The 13,315-nt window shown below is 35.5% G+C and overlaps 2 protein-coding genes across 2 annotated transcripts; one reads left to right on the top strand and one right to left on the bottom strand.

Moving 5' to 3' along the window:
- LOC109834116 (60S ribosomal protein L37a-1) lies at window positions 1,939–4,772 on the top strand. Its single transcript, XM_020402032.1, has 5 exons — window positions 1,939–2,073; window positions 3,741–3,780; window positions 3,882–3,970; window positions 4,043–4,125; window positions 4,491–4,772. The coding sequence occupies exons 1-5, from the start codon at window positions 2,071–2,073 to the stop codon at window positions 4,552–4,554; spliced, it is 279 nt and encodes a 92-aa protein (XP_020257621.1). The 5' UTR covers window positions 1,939–2,070; the 3' UTR covers window positions 4,555–4,772.
- LOC109834115 (casein kinase II subunit beta-1) lies at window positions 5,580–13,309 on the bottom strand (the record flags this gene model as incomplete). Its single annotated transcript, XM_020402031.1, has 5 exons — window positions 5,580–6,034; window positions 9,920–10,085; window positions 10,167–10,276; window positions 11,587–11,805; window positions 13,288–13,309. Coding segments are annotated over 5 exons (648 nt in total), but the record flags the coding sequence as incomplete, so codon positions are not given.

Raw genomic sequence — 13,315 nt, 5'->3', positions numbered from 1 at the left:
CGGTTGCGATATGAGGACACAACGTGTCGATCTCTCACCAACTAAAATTCAAGTAGTTCACGACACTACATAATTAGTTTTAAAGTTTAATTATACTATTATTATTTAAATAGAACTCTATTTACAATTGTTTTTCTCTCACATGCAACATCACATACCAATGTTTATATGCCAAGAAACTGCAACAATTTTCGTAGCATTTTTATCTCCTTCTATATGTATTTGTCTTTGTTATTTTCTTCTTATTAGATTAGATTAGATTATTTTAAAGCAATTAATTATATTGTATATTTGATTTTTTTCCATATCAAGAAATATTAAAAATTTTTACAACACTTTCATCTATTTTCTTCTTATTATATTAGATTAGATTAGATTATTTTAAAGTAATTAATTATATTGTATGTTTTATTAGATCACAAAGTTTAATTATACTATTATTATTTAAATAGATACTGTTTGTATAAAAATCAAAGAGAATCTCACACATATATTAAATCTCGATACTAATTGTAATATTTACACATGGGTGTTAGTTAAAATATATTTCATGTATGGGCTTAACTTATATAATCCTACTTTAACCGGATTAGATAATTTAATTTTTTTAACACCCAAACACTTCCACAAAACCAAAAGAGAGTAGCAATGCTATATATATATATATATATATATATATATATAATAGTTATAATATATATATATATATATATATATATATTATATATATATTATATATATATAGTATATATATATATATATATATATATATTATATATAGAGGCGAAGAGAGAGAGAGAGAGAGGAGAGAGGAAGTAATAACTCCTATCCTTAAGTGGATATGAGGCATTATCCACCAAACTTTTTTATGCCCTCATCTGTCTCAAGATTTGTGCTATCAAAAGATGCACAATCTTAAAGATTCTTATATCTATCACGGATCCTATGCATATCAATGATAAAAAGTTGGACCTGATGACTCATTCCTATCCACACTTAAGTTTGACATAAGCTTTTAGCACACACACAATCCACATCACACACACACACACACACACACATATATAATATATATATATATATAATATATATAAATATATATATATATATTATTATTATAGTATATAGTATATCTATATATATATCCACAAGACTACAGATATCTTAAAAATGAACGAAGAAAACCACAAAAAAAAACCATATTAATTACCCACACACACCCACTATTTTCAAAACCACCATTCTCCATCTCCATCTATTATATATCCACATATCAAATTAAGCTGCTGGAGTTTCCCCTCACAAACTACACCATTCTCCATCTCCTTTGTACTTAAATTATATAACATTCATTGCGATAAGGACTCACATGGGTTCTTCGCCTGCCTTAAGCATCCAACAAAAAAATAATGTACTAAGCATTGTAGTTAGTTAATAATGAGATCCTATCATTATAAATAAACTAAATAAAGATTAATAATTCTTAAGAATGTACTATGTTACCCTATCTTCCCTTGCAAACTTGTTAGTTATTTATTCCCGGCCCGAAGATATTTTCAAAATTAATCATCTATTTAATAAAAAATTTAAATAAAATTTATGAAAAAATGTAACAAACCATGTTTATAGATTTTAATTCAAAATGAATCTGACTTATTTTATAGTAAGAAAATAAACGAAAAAAATAATAATTTTGATATTTAACCACGTGCATTGCACTGCACGTGCACAAGAACTAGTAGTCATCAAAATCGAATCTATTCGGCAAATAAATATTGAGCTATTTGATATGGGCCGGCCAACTAGCTACTATTAGGATCTGCTCGATCTAATTGGGCTGGAACCGGCTTTGTCCCAGCCTCAAAAATTCCAACAACGCAAACAATCTAAACCGTCCAATTCTATCTAAGCATGTAAACGGTCTAGATAACGCAACAGCTGAAAAGCCTCCGTATAAAAGCTGGGGTTAAGGTTTTCGTAGCCCTCTGAGGGCGTCAGCAGGGGGAGGGGTGGATCTTCGCTTCATCTAGGGTTAGGGTTTCAGTCGCTCTCCCTTCACCCCAGCGAAAAATGGTACTCATCTGATCCCCTCGTCTCTTCTTTGTTCTACTGTGTAGAGATTCAGTAACAAACGAGATGAAAGCCTTAACTTTTAATTGTAAATCTCTCCATCTAGTCTTTGATAGTTAAGAGCTGGGTGGCAAAAATCGTATGGTTCTGTGAGCAATCGTAGATGTGGATTTAGAGATCATGATGGGGTTATATAGGCCCATTTGATGCTTTTGTTTAATGCTTTTATTAACGAATTGATGATCTCTCTCTCTCTCTCTCTCTCTCTCTCTCTCTCTCTCTCTCGGGTATCTGAGTGTCGCTTAGTAGATTTTACCCTCTTCGTTTGAAAGCTGGCAGAAAAGCAAATGCAGGCTTCTAAGGATTTCATAGGATAGTTCTTAAGAAACGGTTGGATAGAGGAATGGCTTGAGATAAGGATTCAGAAAAGCTATGTGAACCCAAAGAGACTGTAGATAAATCATCTTCTTATCCTGCATCTGAGGTAACAGCAGCAATTTCAAATTTACAATCAATATGCATTGTGTGCCTAGGTATAGAGGGATGATATCTTGAGGGTTTTTTAGTACTCGAAGCAGGGTTTGGGCGGGAGTTTGTGCCTTAATAACATGTGAACTTCACATTGTCTGCTACTGTTATTAATCTGAAGTATGTTGGTCCCAGTTTTAACTGCTGCAAAGTTCAATGCAGTACGGAACTTGTCATGTTGGAGATCTATCTAGTGCTTATGCTACACTCGCTCCATCCATGTAACCGATGCATGTTAAGCATTACCTGCAATATAAGTGTAGTCTATAGCAGCACCCAATGAATTAAAACAGACCTCGTGGTACTACGGGACATTCTTTTTCAACAGAACTGCGGCATTCCTAATTATATTGTTTTCTTTTTCGTTGGTGATCCTCTTGTGCTCATTTTCGTCCCTGTAGTAACATTACTAATATACTTCCTTCACATGCAAGGTATTTCAAATTTTAACCTTTTATTTGATGATTTTTTTTCTTTATTTTTGTTAGCGAATTATCTGGGAAAGACGTTTCTGAATCCTTATCTCGAGCTACAAATGTAGTATATCTTGATCATGATGTACTTTTTGGGACTACAATTGTTCTTGTAAACCAGGAGTCTATGCCTCTACCTACGTTAGCTACATAAGAACCTTCTTTTTTAAATATTCTTGATTACTGGTCATCATCATGTTAAAGTGATAGTGGTTCCAAAGTTTTGTAATTTATTAAAGTCCACCATGTACTATTATTTCCATGAGTTTTGCGACTTAGCCATCGCTGCATCAGAAGTTGTTTTCCTTCGCACGGGGCTTGCTAACTGACGACTATTCTGTCTCCGAGAGTGGCAATAGTAACTGTTAGCATCTTGAGCCTAGTTTACATCATAAGAAGTGTTTTTTCTATTGCTTTCCTTGAAACTTTTTGTCACCACTTAGTTCCATTTATTTTTCCACTTACCGTGTTTTGCACTTTTGAAGAGCCAAATAATTACATAATAGATGTCTTAGAGTTTAGATCCACTAGGATGTCTAAGTGCACTTTCATTGCTTTGATTTCTATTTCTTCTATTAGCTGTACTGCAAAGGTACTTTTTTTGTGATGTTTTGTTGAGTTATTAAGAAATTCAGCCTCTTAATTTCATATATTTTATTGTGAGCTCAGACTAAGCGCACGAAGAAGGCAGGAATTGTCGGGAAGTATGGTAAGTTATCATTTAACTTCATTGTTCTTATTCAGTCAAAAGAAGCATTTTGTTCTTGGTTCTCGCAACCTCTTTGAGTTCTAAATAGAGTGAGAATGCAGGAACCCGATATGGTGCAAGTTTAAGGAAGCAGATCAAGAAAATGGAGGTCAGCCAACATGCAAGGTACTTCTGTGAGTTTTGCGGAAAGGTAAATCAAAGAACATGTTCTCATGTCAAGTGTTTTCATTGTTCATGCTAAAGATGGCACGTCATAATGCAGTTTGCAGTAAAAAGGAAAGCTGTTGGTATTTGGGGCTGCAAGGACTGTGGCAAAGTGAAAGCTGGTGGTGCCTACACAATGAAGTAAGATTGCGTTCTCTAACCATGAATAGATTAATGGTTTTTTATTGTCAATTTATTTCAAGATTATTTCACCAGTAGAAATTTTCTCAATCATTTTCTTTGGCATTCACTTCACTACCCTCTGAAAGTTAGATTTCATGAAAATTTGCCACATAGGTATAAATTGTTGCTTTCTTACATCAGCGTGCTGCATCTCTCAGTACTGATGTTCATTTTTACATTTCTTTAGCACATTAATGTACTTGTTATCCTAACACTGCTTACTCAAGGTATCCCTTATTTTGATCCATATTTTTGAACTTCAACTATCATATATTTTTACTTGATGCGTACATCTTTAACGTTTATTGGGTTTTACTTCTCAGCACTGCTAGTGCAGTCACGGTTAGAAGCACCATCAGGAGGCTGAGGGAGCAGACAGAGAGTTAAATTTTTGCTCGGATATCGTCTGCTAGTTTTGGCTCTTATCAAGTTTGTGATTGAGCAGAGACGAAATGCCATTTCTGACAATATTTGTTTTTGCAACATTTGAATATCGTGGATTAGATGCTCTACTAAATATTTTGTTGAAAACGTTTGTGTTGGTTTTTTCGCTATACTGAGATTGATTGCCGGTTTGGATGGTTGCATATTCTTTGCTCTTTCAAGTCTGGAGTTTGCTTGTCATCTTTAATTGTGTTTGTGGTGAGGAAATGTGAGAGCCAATACTATGGGGTTTTATTATTTATTTTATATTTGAGGGGAAAATGTTTATGGAACCATGATATTTGTTTAATCAAATGGTGTTCAGTGTCCTTGGGCAGATTCTCTCTGCTCCTCAAAAGGAGGATAGAAGTACATCTATTACTTCCGTTTATGTACATTTCCCTCGTAGTTCCACGCGGTTACTTCAATGCGTATTTTGAACCGTACGACGTTGACAGAGTCTGATCTGATGTCTTCTATGATAGAAGAAAGATCCAAGTGATCTGCTGTGGATCAATAGCTACACCAAAATTGTACAGCTTAATTGCGCATAAGTACCCTATAGTTTCCCTGTGCATTTGTCTACCCACATGCTTAAGTACCCTATAGTTTCCCTGTGCATTTGTCTACCCACATTTGTTCGTGGCAGCACTCGCATACCATAAAGCTTGCGCTTTTTTTATAGCACTCGTAAGTATACTCTTTCAAGTTTTTATACCCTAAAGTTTTTTAAAACTTGCACTTGATTATGCAAACCTGAGGTTGTTTAAATGTAAGTTTTGAAACCAAAAAAATTTAGGTCATATAACTGCAATTAAGTTAAAATTTAAACCAACATATCAGAGAGAACCTCCAGAAATTGTGCGGAATGCGGAAAGTACGCACATGCAATATTTCAACTCGAAGAGACAACTGAGATCAGACTACAAAGTTTCACAGAAAGCAACATATAATATGGGTCAAGAGATAGCTAAACAACCACAGAAACAAAAAGAAACTGAGAAATCATCGCCTTGAAGTTTAATGATATCAGAGTGTATGCTACCTTGAACATCTTTAAATAGCAACACTAACAAGCCAAAACACACTGTATCTCAAAGCCCATCACCACTAACAAAGTAACAAACCTAAGCAAAGCTGTACAGTTACAAGTAAAACAAAAATAAACATTGGCTTAATAAATAATGAGAACCATTGATTAGACGTTGAACCGCCACCGACTCCTCAAACCTGCCACATAATTTTCTTCAGAGCAAAATAGCAGAATGAAGAACCTCAAGGTTCACCATGATTTAAAGAGCTCATCTCTGGAGTCATGACTTGTGAATCTTAAACCCAAATACTCTTTGGACATATCGCTGTGATGGCTTCTGTGGTTTAAGGTGTGGATATGTCATCTGAAAAAGGTGTGGAAATGTAGTGCCGAAATACGCCCCGTCAAGATCTATGCTATGTCAAGAAAATTTAACCAAAGGACGTAAGAAAAACTAATATAGTAATAACACACATATACAGAGAAGAGTAACGATAAATGTACTATAACTTTGATATTACTTTGGTACTACCACAAGTAAAAGAGTGGGGCAACGATGAGTCACCTTTTTTTAATTACAATTTTCAAGGAAGGGCCCCATTCATTTGTTTGTGGTAGTGCCAACGTAGTAGAAAAGTTATACTACACTTATCATTTGTCTACACAATACAATTATCCTCGAGAGAAAGAAAACACATCAAGATGTATGCCATGTCCAAAAAATTCACCCAATGGATTTGAAAACTGCAAACCAATAAAGTAATGCAACAATGCAATTATTCACACAAGATATTTGTACTTGGCCAAATGCAAGTGAAACTGGGGAAAAAAAGTATAAAGATATTTTAAGTATTTCCAGAAAGTTTTGATTATAAAAAGGGTAAATTACACTAAACCCCCATGAACTTTTAGTGTTTTGCAGTAAACCCCCACGAGCTTTTGTTGATGTCAGTCAGTTAATTGAGAGAGTAATAATGGTTCCCTCTCTCTCTTTTGATGGCTGATTATGACCTCAAACACAGATTCCTGCACACAGTAACACCGTTAGAGGATCGGATGAAGCGGTAATCAGAGCCCATAATCTAAATGGGACATATACACTAGTGTCAAATCGCCGCTATGATGGTAAACGGCCTACTTTCTCAGCAGAGCCAATATAGTAAACCCCCCTGGGTATATCATAATCCTTGGCGATCTGCACAAGACGAGGTTAGGTCGATGTGAACCTCCTAAGTAGGTCGATCCGAGCCTCGTTACCTGAGACAGAAGGCTGAGCACTAGACGGCATCATAACAATCGAAGAAGATGATCGGAAAGGTTGGTCGAGGGATCTTTTAGAGGAAGAGAGAGATCCTCGGCGACGAAGTGCAGATATGTCTAGGTCTTGTAAAGTGAAAAAACAAGAAAAAGCAAAGATATATATAGGAGCTGGCAAATGACACAAATGACACGATCCGAACGACCAGCTCGGTAACCTAAAAGACAACTGATGGTTTATAAAAGTGAAAGCAACACTTCATCGACCGAAGCGTCCGCTCGATAACCAAAGCGCCACTCCGTCAAAACTGTTGCACGATCGCTAACGTCACCCTATCACATTGCAACAATCGTCCAAGAAAGACGACTCGAATCTCCTAAACGACAAAGAGCCAGAACTATTATATTTCTCTTGAACTCGGCTTTCCGAGTCGAATTGAAAGGGGCTAGTGTTGTACTCTAAAAATTACTGAGGATAATAGACTCCCTTTAGGCGGCAACGTGTCATGTTTAATTGGCCTATATTCCCCAAATCTAAGAACCTGACTCAGGTATGCACATAGCCAACTTGTTTTTAGAGATGCAGATCCGAGACGAAAGACATCTTTGCGTCAGTTTCTCAACCCGAATCCAAGAAGAAAAGTGCCTTCAAGCGGGTATCTGCTTAAGGAGTCGGAAATTACGAGATGAATGACGTCTTTCACTCAACTTCACTGCGGAATGTATCGAACGATGGATCAACCTATCAGCTTCACCGTGCTTAGCTACGTAGCCCAGCCGCCATCACATTAAATGCATGGCCAGGGTCATTATAACTCCCCCGCCACAGTCATAATGACTCCTCTAATGACGCCAGCACTTCAGCCATCCTATCACTGTCGCGTTAAACACGAGGATGACTTGATTGCTTCATGACCGACACGTGTAAAGCACTATTTAATCAACCGCCCGCACCGACATGGTCAATTACCAAAAAATCCCCCGCGGATTCCCATAAATTGGGATGATTTCTTCTGCATGAAGGTAATATTGGTTATACAATACGCTAAAACTAAATTTAGTATTTTTGACCACTTAATCAGTAACTGACATGAGCGTCAAAAAGCCTATCGTAAAACCCAACTTCAATCCTCCAACGGTGTTACTATGTACATGAATCTCTATTTGCGGTCATAATCAGCCATCAAATGAGATAGATGGACCCTAAAGTCCTCCAAAGCCATTATTACTCTCCTAATTAACTAAGTGACATCAACAGCTCTCAAAATCATACTAAACCCCTAATAACTTCTTGGAATTGTAGAAAAAAGCCCACGACCTTTCAGAATTTTGTAGAAAACCCCCATAAATTATAACAAAAAACGACAAAAAGGAAAGCTCATGGGGCTTGGTGTAATTTACCCTATAAAAATATATACTGGCAAAATGAAAATTTTGAATCGGCTTTAAGAAAATTTATTATGGTGGAACACTCTTCTAATTAATGGTGTCTATCATGAGAGTTAATTAGAGATTACAAATTGAATAATATTCCCTAAATCCTAATCATCTTACTGTTGCAACTCAAATCTAAATATAGTGCATGTATCAAAAGTATGATCATTGTGTAGTCAATTTCCTAGCCATACTGCTTGCCAACATAAATGATCGCTGAACCCAATGATGACCAAAACATTTGCCATGAGCTACTGATTAACTAATGTATCCATGCAGGCCCAAACCTAAAAAACAAAGAGATAATATGTATGGTATTTTAATTTCAAATTTGCAAGCTCATGCATCAACTGGCTTCTCACAGAAGGCACTCAGGGGATGCATGGTGCATGAGTAAAAAATTTGTCCAACATAACCACAACAATAATGAAGCCTATATTCCAAATTTTTGGAGTCAGATACATGAATCATTTAATTCTACTCTTTCATTCATTTCTATTATGGGTCATCCCCTCTGTCAAATAACTATTATCATATCCTTTATCCTTTATGATTGCTTCAACCAAGTCTTGTTAGGTCTACCTCTAGTCCTCCTTGCCCTATTAACAATAATCTTAACACTTTTCCTAGCCGGTGCATTTAGGAGCGACCTGATCTCAAAGTAACGTGGCTAGAATTCTTAGCATGGGAGGCTCCAAATCTCCCTATGCTTTTAACCATAGTAACCTGGAAAATCCATTTTTAGGAAATGTTGTTGATCGCAACAGATGTTGGACATCAGGAAACAAAACGACACTTTGACAACCATGCCCAACAAATTGGACACTTGTTGAAAGAAGGAATAAGAGTTTCTAACATGTAATGAGAAAAAAATGGAAAAGAATTGAAAAGGACATCTGGAATGACTCCACATATGCAAAGAACAAAAACATGGATTCTTCTTTTCTTTTTCTTTTTCTTTTTTTTTTTTTTTTTGGGAACCCCCCCACAAAAAAAAAAAATCCTTAAGAAAAAACACACACACACACAACACAAACACATGCACAAGTGCTCCCATGACCCAAGATAAAATGCACCACGCGTCAACAAACATAAGAAAAACGTCATGATGTTTTCAGGATGCTCGTACAAATATTCTTACAAACACATTTAAGCATGAATAAATTTGACAGAATCTTCAATCTTGACATTAACCTGAAAAGAAATTAAATCAATATACACAAACAATAATCATCCAAAATATTCAAATTATCCTGATCTTTTTAGAACTCTATATATGTGGATGATGAAAATGGTTATGAATTTTATATTTAGTATTTACATGAGAATGGTTTTCCTAAACATACTCTTAGCTCATTCAGCAAAATGAGCTATCATCTCATGCCCATTATTTCCAGATATATTCCATGGATAAAATTCAGGCACATACCCCTACTAATTGGTCTCTATCTCTTATTCTCACTACGCACTTCCTACATAATTGTAGTTATGAATATTTCAACTTCAATAGTAAATATCATCTATGAATGAAAAGTTCAATCTCATTATTAAGCTTCAAATGCATGGTTATAAGATCAAGAAAAATTGCTTGAATGAAAAGGATACTGCCTTGGTACTTTGACCTTGGGTAATATATATCTTCGCACTTTGGGCAATAGATTTTCACAGTACTGGAACGAGGAATGTCAGCTTGTCCGACTGGAAGACAAGGCTGACCACAGCAATAAACTCGTGGGCATCTTCCAAAGTCATAGTTCTTGAACTTCTCCAGCTGCAGAGATTGCCAGGTAAACTTGCTATTTTCCTAATCAAACAGTACATAAAGGAAATCTCGTTTACTTTGAAATCTTACCATAGCAGCAAGCCCTTTACTAGTTAAAATATATCTAACATGGATCAGACCATATAGCATCTCTGCTGCTGATTCAACCAACTCATTTTGTTCCTCGGTGAACATATCACCTGTACAGTTGTATGAGCAAGATAATCTCAATAGAAGCCCAATATCATAAGTAAAATGATAACAGAAATGAAAAATGCAAACCATCGTATGGATTTTGGAAGAAACTGTCATTCTATTCTGTATTATTCTCATCAACAAAAGCTTGCACATAGATAAATGTCTTCCAAATTAAAAATGAAAAACATAATAAATATAAATATTTTTCATATCTTAAGGGATTGTGGGTGAGTTTAAAAGCCTACGGGGAAGCAAGAATACTCCCATGTTGGTGATTGAGCATAGATGTTAGCATGTTGAATTCAAAGAAAAATGAATACTAAAAGCTTGTTAATACCTAGGAAAGATAATAATACTTCACAACCCTAATTGACTTGAATGAGAATAGAAAACATGGAATTAGAGATTGCGCATGTGTTGCACCCTGTCATTAGCATTCAGCCCCTTCAGTTAATTCGAAACATCAAGTGGAATTCAAGTACTAAAAAGAACTCGGCAGTGAAATCAGCATAGATGCCTTTAAAATCTCTTAACAACTATCTTGAAACGGACTAGATAGTATGACTATTCAAACACTGGCTCTTTTAGCAAGAAGGCAGACCAAGACTGCAACTAACTGCCCTCTGAATACCCATTCTTTTACCTGATGCTAAAAGCCAGCATCCTCAAGACAGGAAACAGTACTTTCAGTTACATCGTTTCATAAAATTCTTGCCTTTATTTCTTCCGTTGATGCTAATTATGGAAGGATCTGCCATGAAAATGGTTGTGAATGATCTATGACATTTTCAGAGGGAAAGAAATGACTGCATACATATGAATGAGTTTATAACTAAAGGCCAGACACTTAAGCATTTGACCTGTCAAGATTCAATAAGAAATTCAAGGCCTCAAGAAGAAAGGAGTAAGAATTGCAGTTCTTTCAGAGTTAGTGGATTACTGGACAATGGTCTCACCTAGTATAAAGCTTGAATGTTAATGTTAAAAGTTGACTCGTGAATGCCTTGCAAACAGTCAACACAGGTTGTGATATTTTAGTATACTTGGATGAATAATAAGAATCAGGAATGTTTCCTGAGTGCTTCCAGCAAAAAAAAGGAGAGTTCAATAGAATACATGATGCAAGGGTCAGGTGATCAGAATACATGATGCAAGGGTCAGGTGATCAGAATACATGATGCAAGGGTCAGTGAAACAAAGTACCATAAAAAGTATAGGCATTTTACAACTGTGATCTTGTCTGCATATAATACATAGAATAAGCATTCAACAATTTCTTGAAGTGTAGTGAATATTAATGTACCGAGCTTACCATGAGATGATTCAACATCCAAGATCAGATCAAGAGCATAATCATAGTAAGGAACTTGACTGCTTAAGCCACAAAGATTGAAATCATCTTGTATGTAACCATCATCAACTTCACAAAAGAACTCATTTCCTCTTAGATTACAGAACCATGTGATCCATGATGTGTCCTCCCCATCCGAACCGCTAACATCAGATTCTTCACTGTCTGTTTCAGACTCTTCTGCTGTAAATAAAATGGAAGAGCACATAAAAAGACATGGGCAGAGGGATTTTGGTTCAAGATTGGCAAATGAGAATATTTAGCAAAATTTTAACGGATAAGGAAAGCATATTGACATTTTTAACAAAAGAAAGCACATAATCATTATTTTCAAATAACTGGGGGGAAATGTGCAAGACAAAAAAATATGTTTGAACATAAATGAGCAAGCATCTAAAATATGAAGTAGGCCAACAGAAAATTATGCATCCGAAGTGTGGTTAAAAAAAGGAACCAATGAAGAAGCAAAGCCTCCCAAGAGGACTGTCACCACCTGTGAACATTAGGGAGGATACCGCAACTTTTAAAAGTGCCTCCTTCAAAATAAAATATATGATCCACATATTTCCTCCATTACTAGAATAGACTATAAATTAAGCTTCAAAGCAGTTTTTAGATTAAGAAAATGCAAGCTTTCTAAAACCGAATCATCAATGAGACAGATTCTTGATTTAGCATCTCATCAGTCGAAGATGCTTATAGCCAAATATAAAGTATAAACCTTCTTTCAACATCCTGCTTGCTAAATGATTCACAACTCCAGCCCAACTTCAACGACCAAGAGCAAAAAGCCAAATGAACTTTTCAACCAACAGTAGTGTACTAACCCTCTAGCAATGAGAGAAATTAGAAAGTAATCAACGGACACAGTACATATCTTAATAACTAATGAATTCTCTATAAAGGTGCATAACAGATATGCATCAAAGTAACACTATATAATTAATGACTCCAATCATCTAAATCTTTATGGTATTTCATTTTTGTGTTATTTGTAAAATTTAGACGGTCTTTTGAATTGATGTCATAGTCTTATTTGTACAAGAATACGCATCCATAGTAATCTTTGATGCTTTTTGATAAGTTATAAATTCATATGTATGATTGAATATGTGCCTCCAAAGTAGTCTTTGATGCTTATTTATCAGTTATTAATTTATATGTATAATTGAATATGTGCACCCCACCCATAGGAAAAAATTTCTCGATCTGTTCCTGCCCTAGATGTCATTATGCAAAATTTGGCACAAGCCCATATATAGCCTACTTTTGTGTACACAGATATGACCAAAACTGAACATTGAGATTTTTCAATTTCATCAGGTCCTTTGAAGACCTCCTGAATTGTAAGGTCACAAAACCAAGCAAGAAACTCGAAACCAACTCACAAAGAGCATAGATTTAGCAAGCCTTCTACAAAAGCTTCCCAAATATGTAGATGGCCAATTGATGGGGGGAAAGGTCGTCCTTGGCAGTTTCATTTCACTTAACATTCTCAACAACGTAGTTATTTGGCTAGTCAAATATTATGATAACCTTTGCCATGCAAGTGATCGATCAGTTAATCAATTTTGAAACGAACACCAACATTTGAAAGCTCTCACTCGCTCGTTAAATTAATAAATAACCAAATTGTAGAAAAGAAAGAACGAGGAAATTTACCATTGTTCTTGTGAAAAGGAGTTGACCG

The sequence above is a fragment of the Asparagus officinalis genome, chromosome 3 (genome assembly GCF_001876935.1).
Source record: "Asparagus officinalis chromosome 3, Aspof.V1, whole genome shotgun sequence".
Taxonomy (NCBI): domain Eukaryota; kingdom Viridiplantae; phylum Streptophyta; class Magnoliopsida; order Asparagales; family Asparagaceae; genus Asparagus; species Asparagus officinalis.
This window is presented reverse-complemented; position numbering and strand designations above follow the sequence as displayed.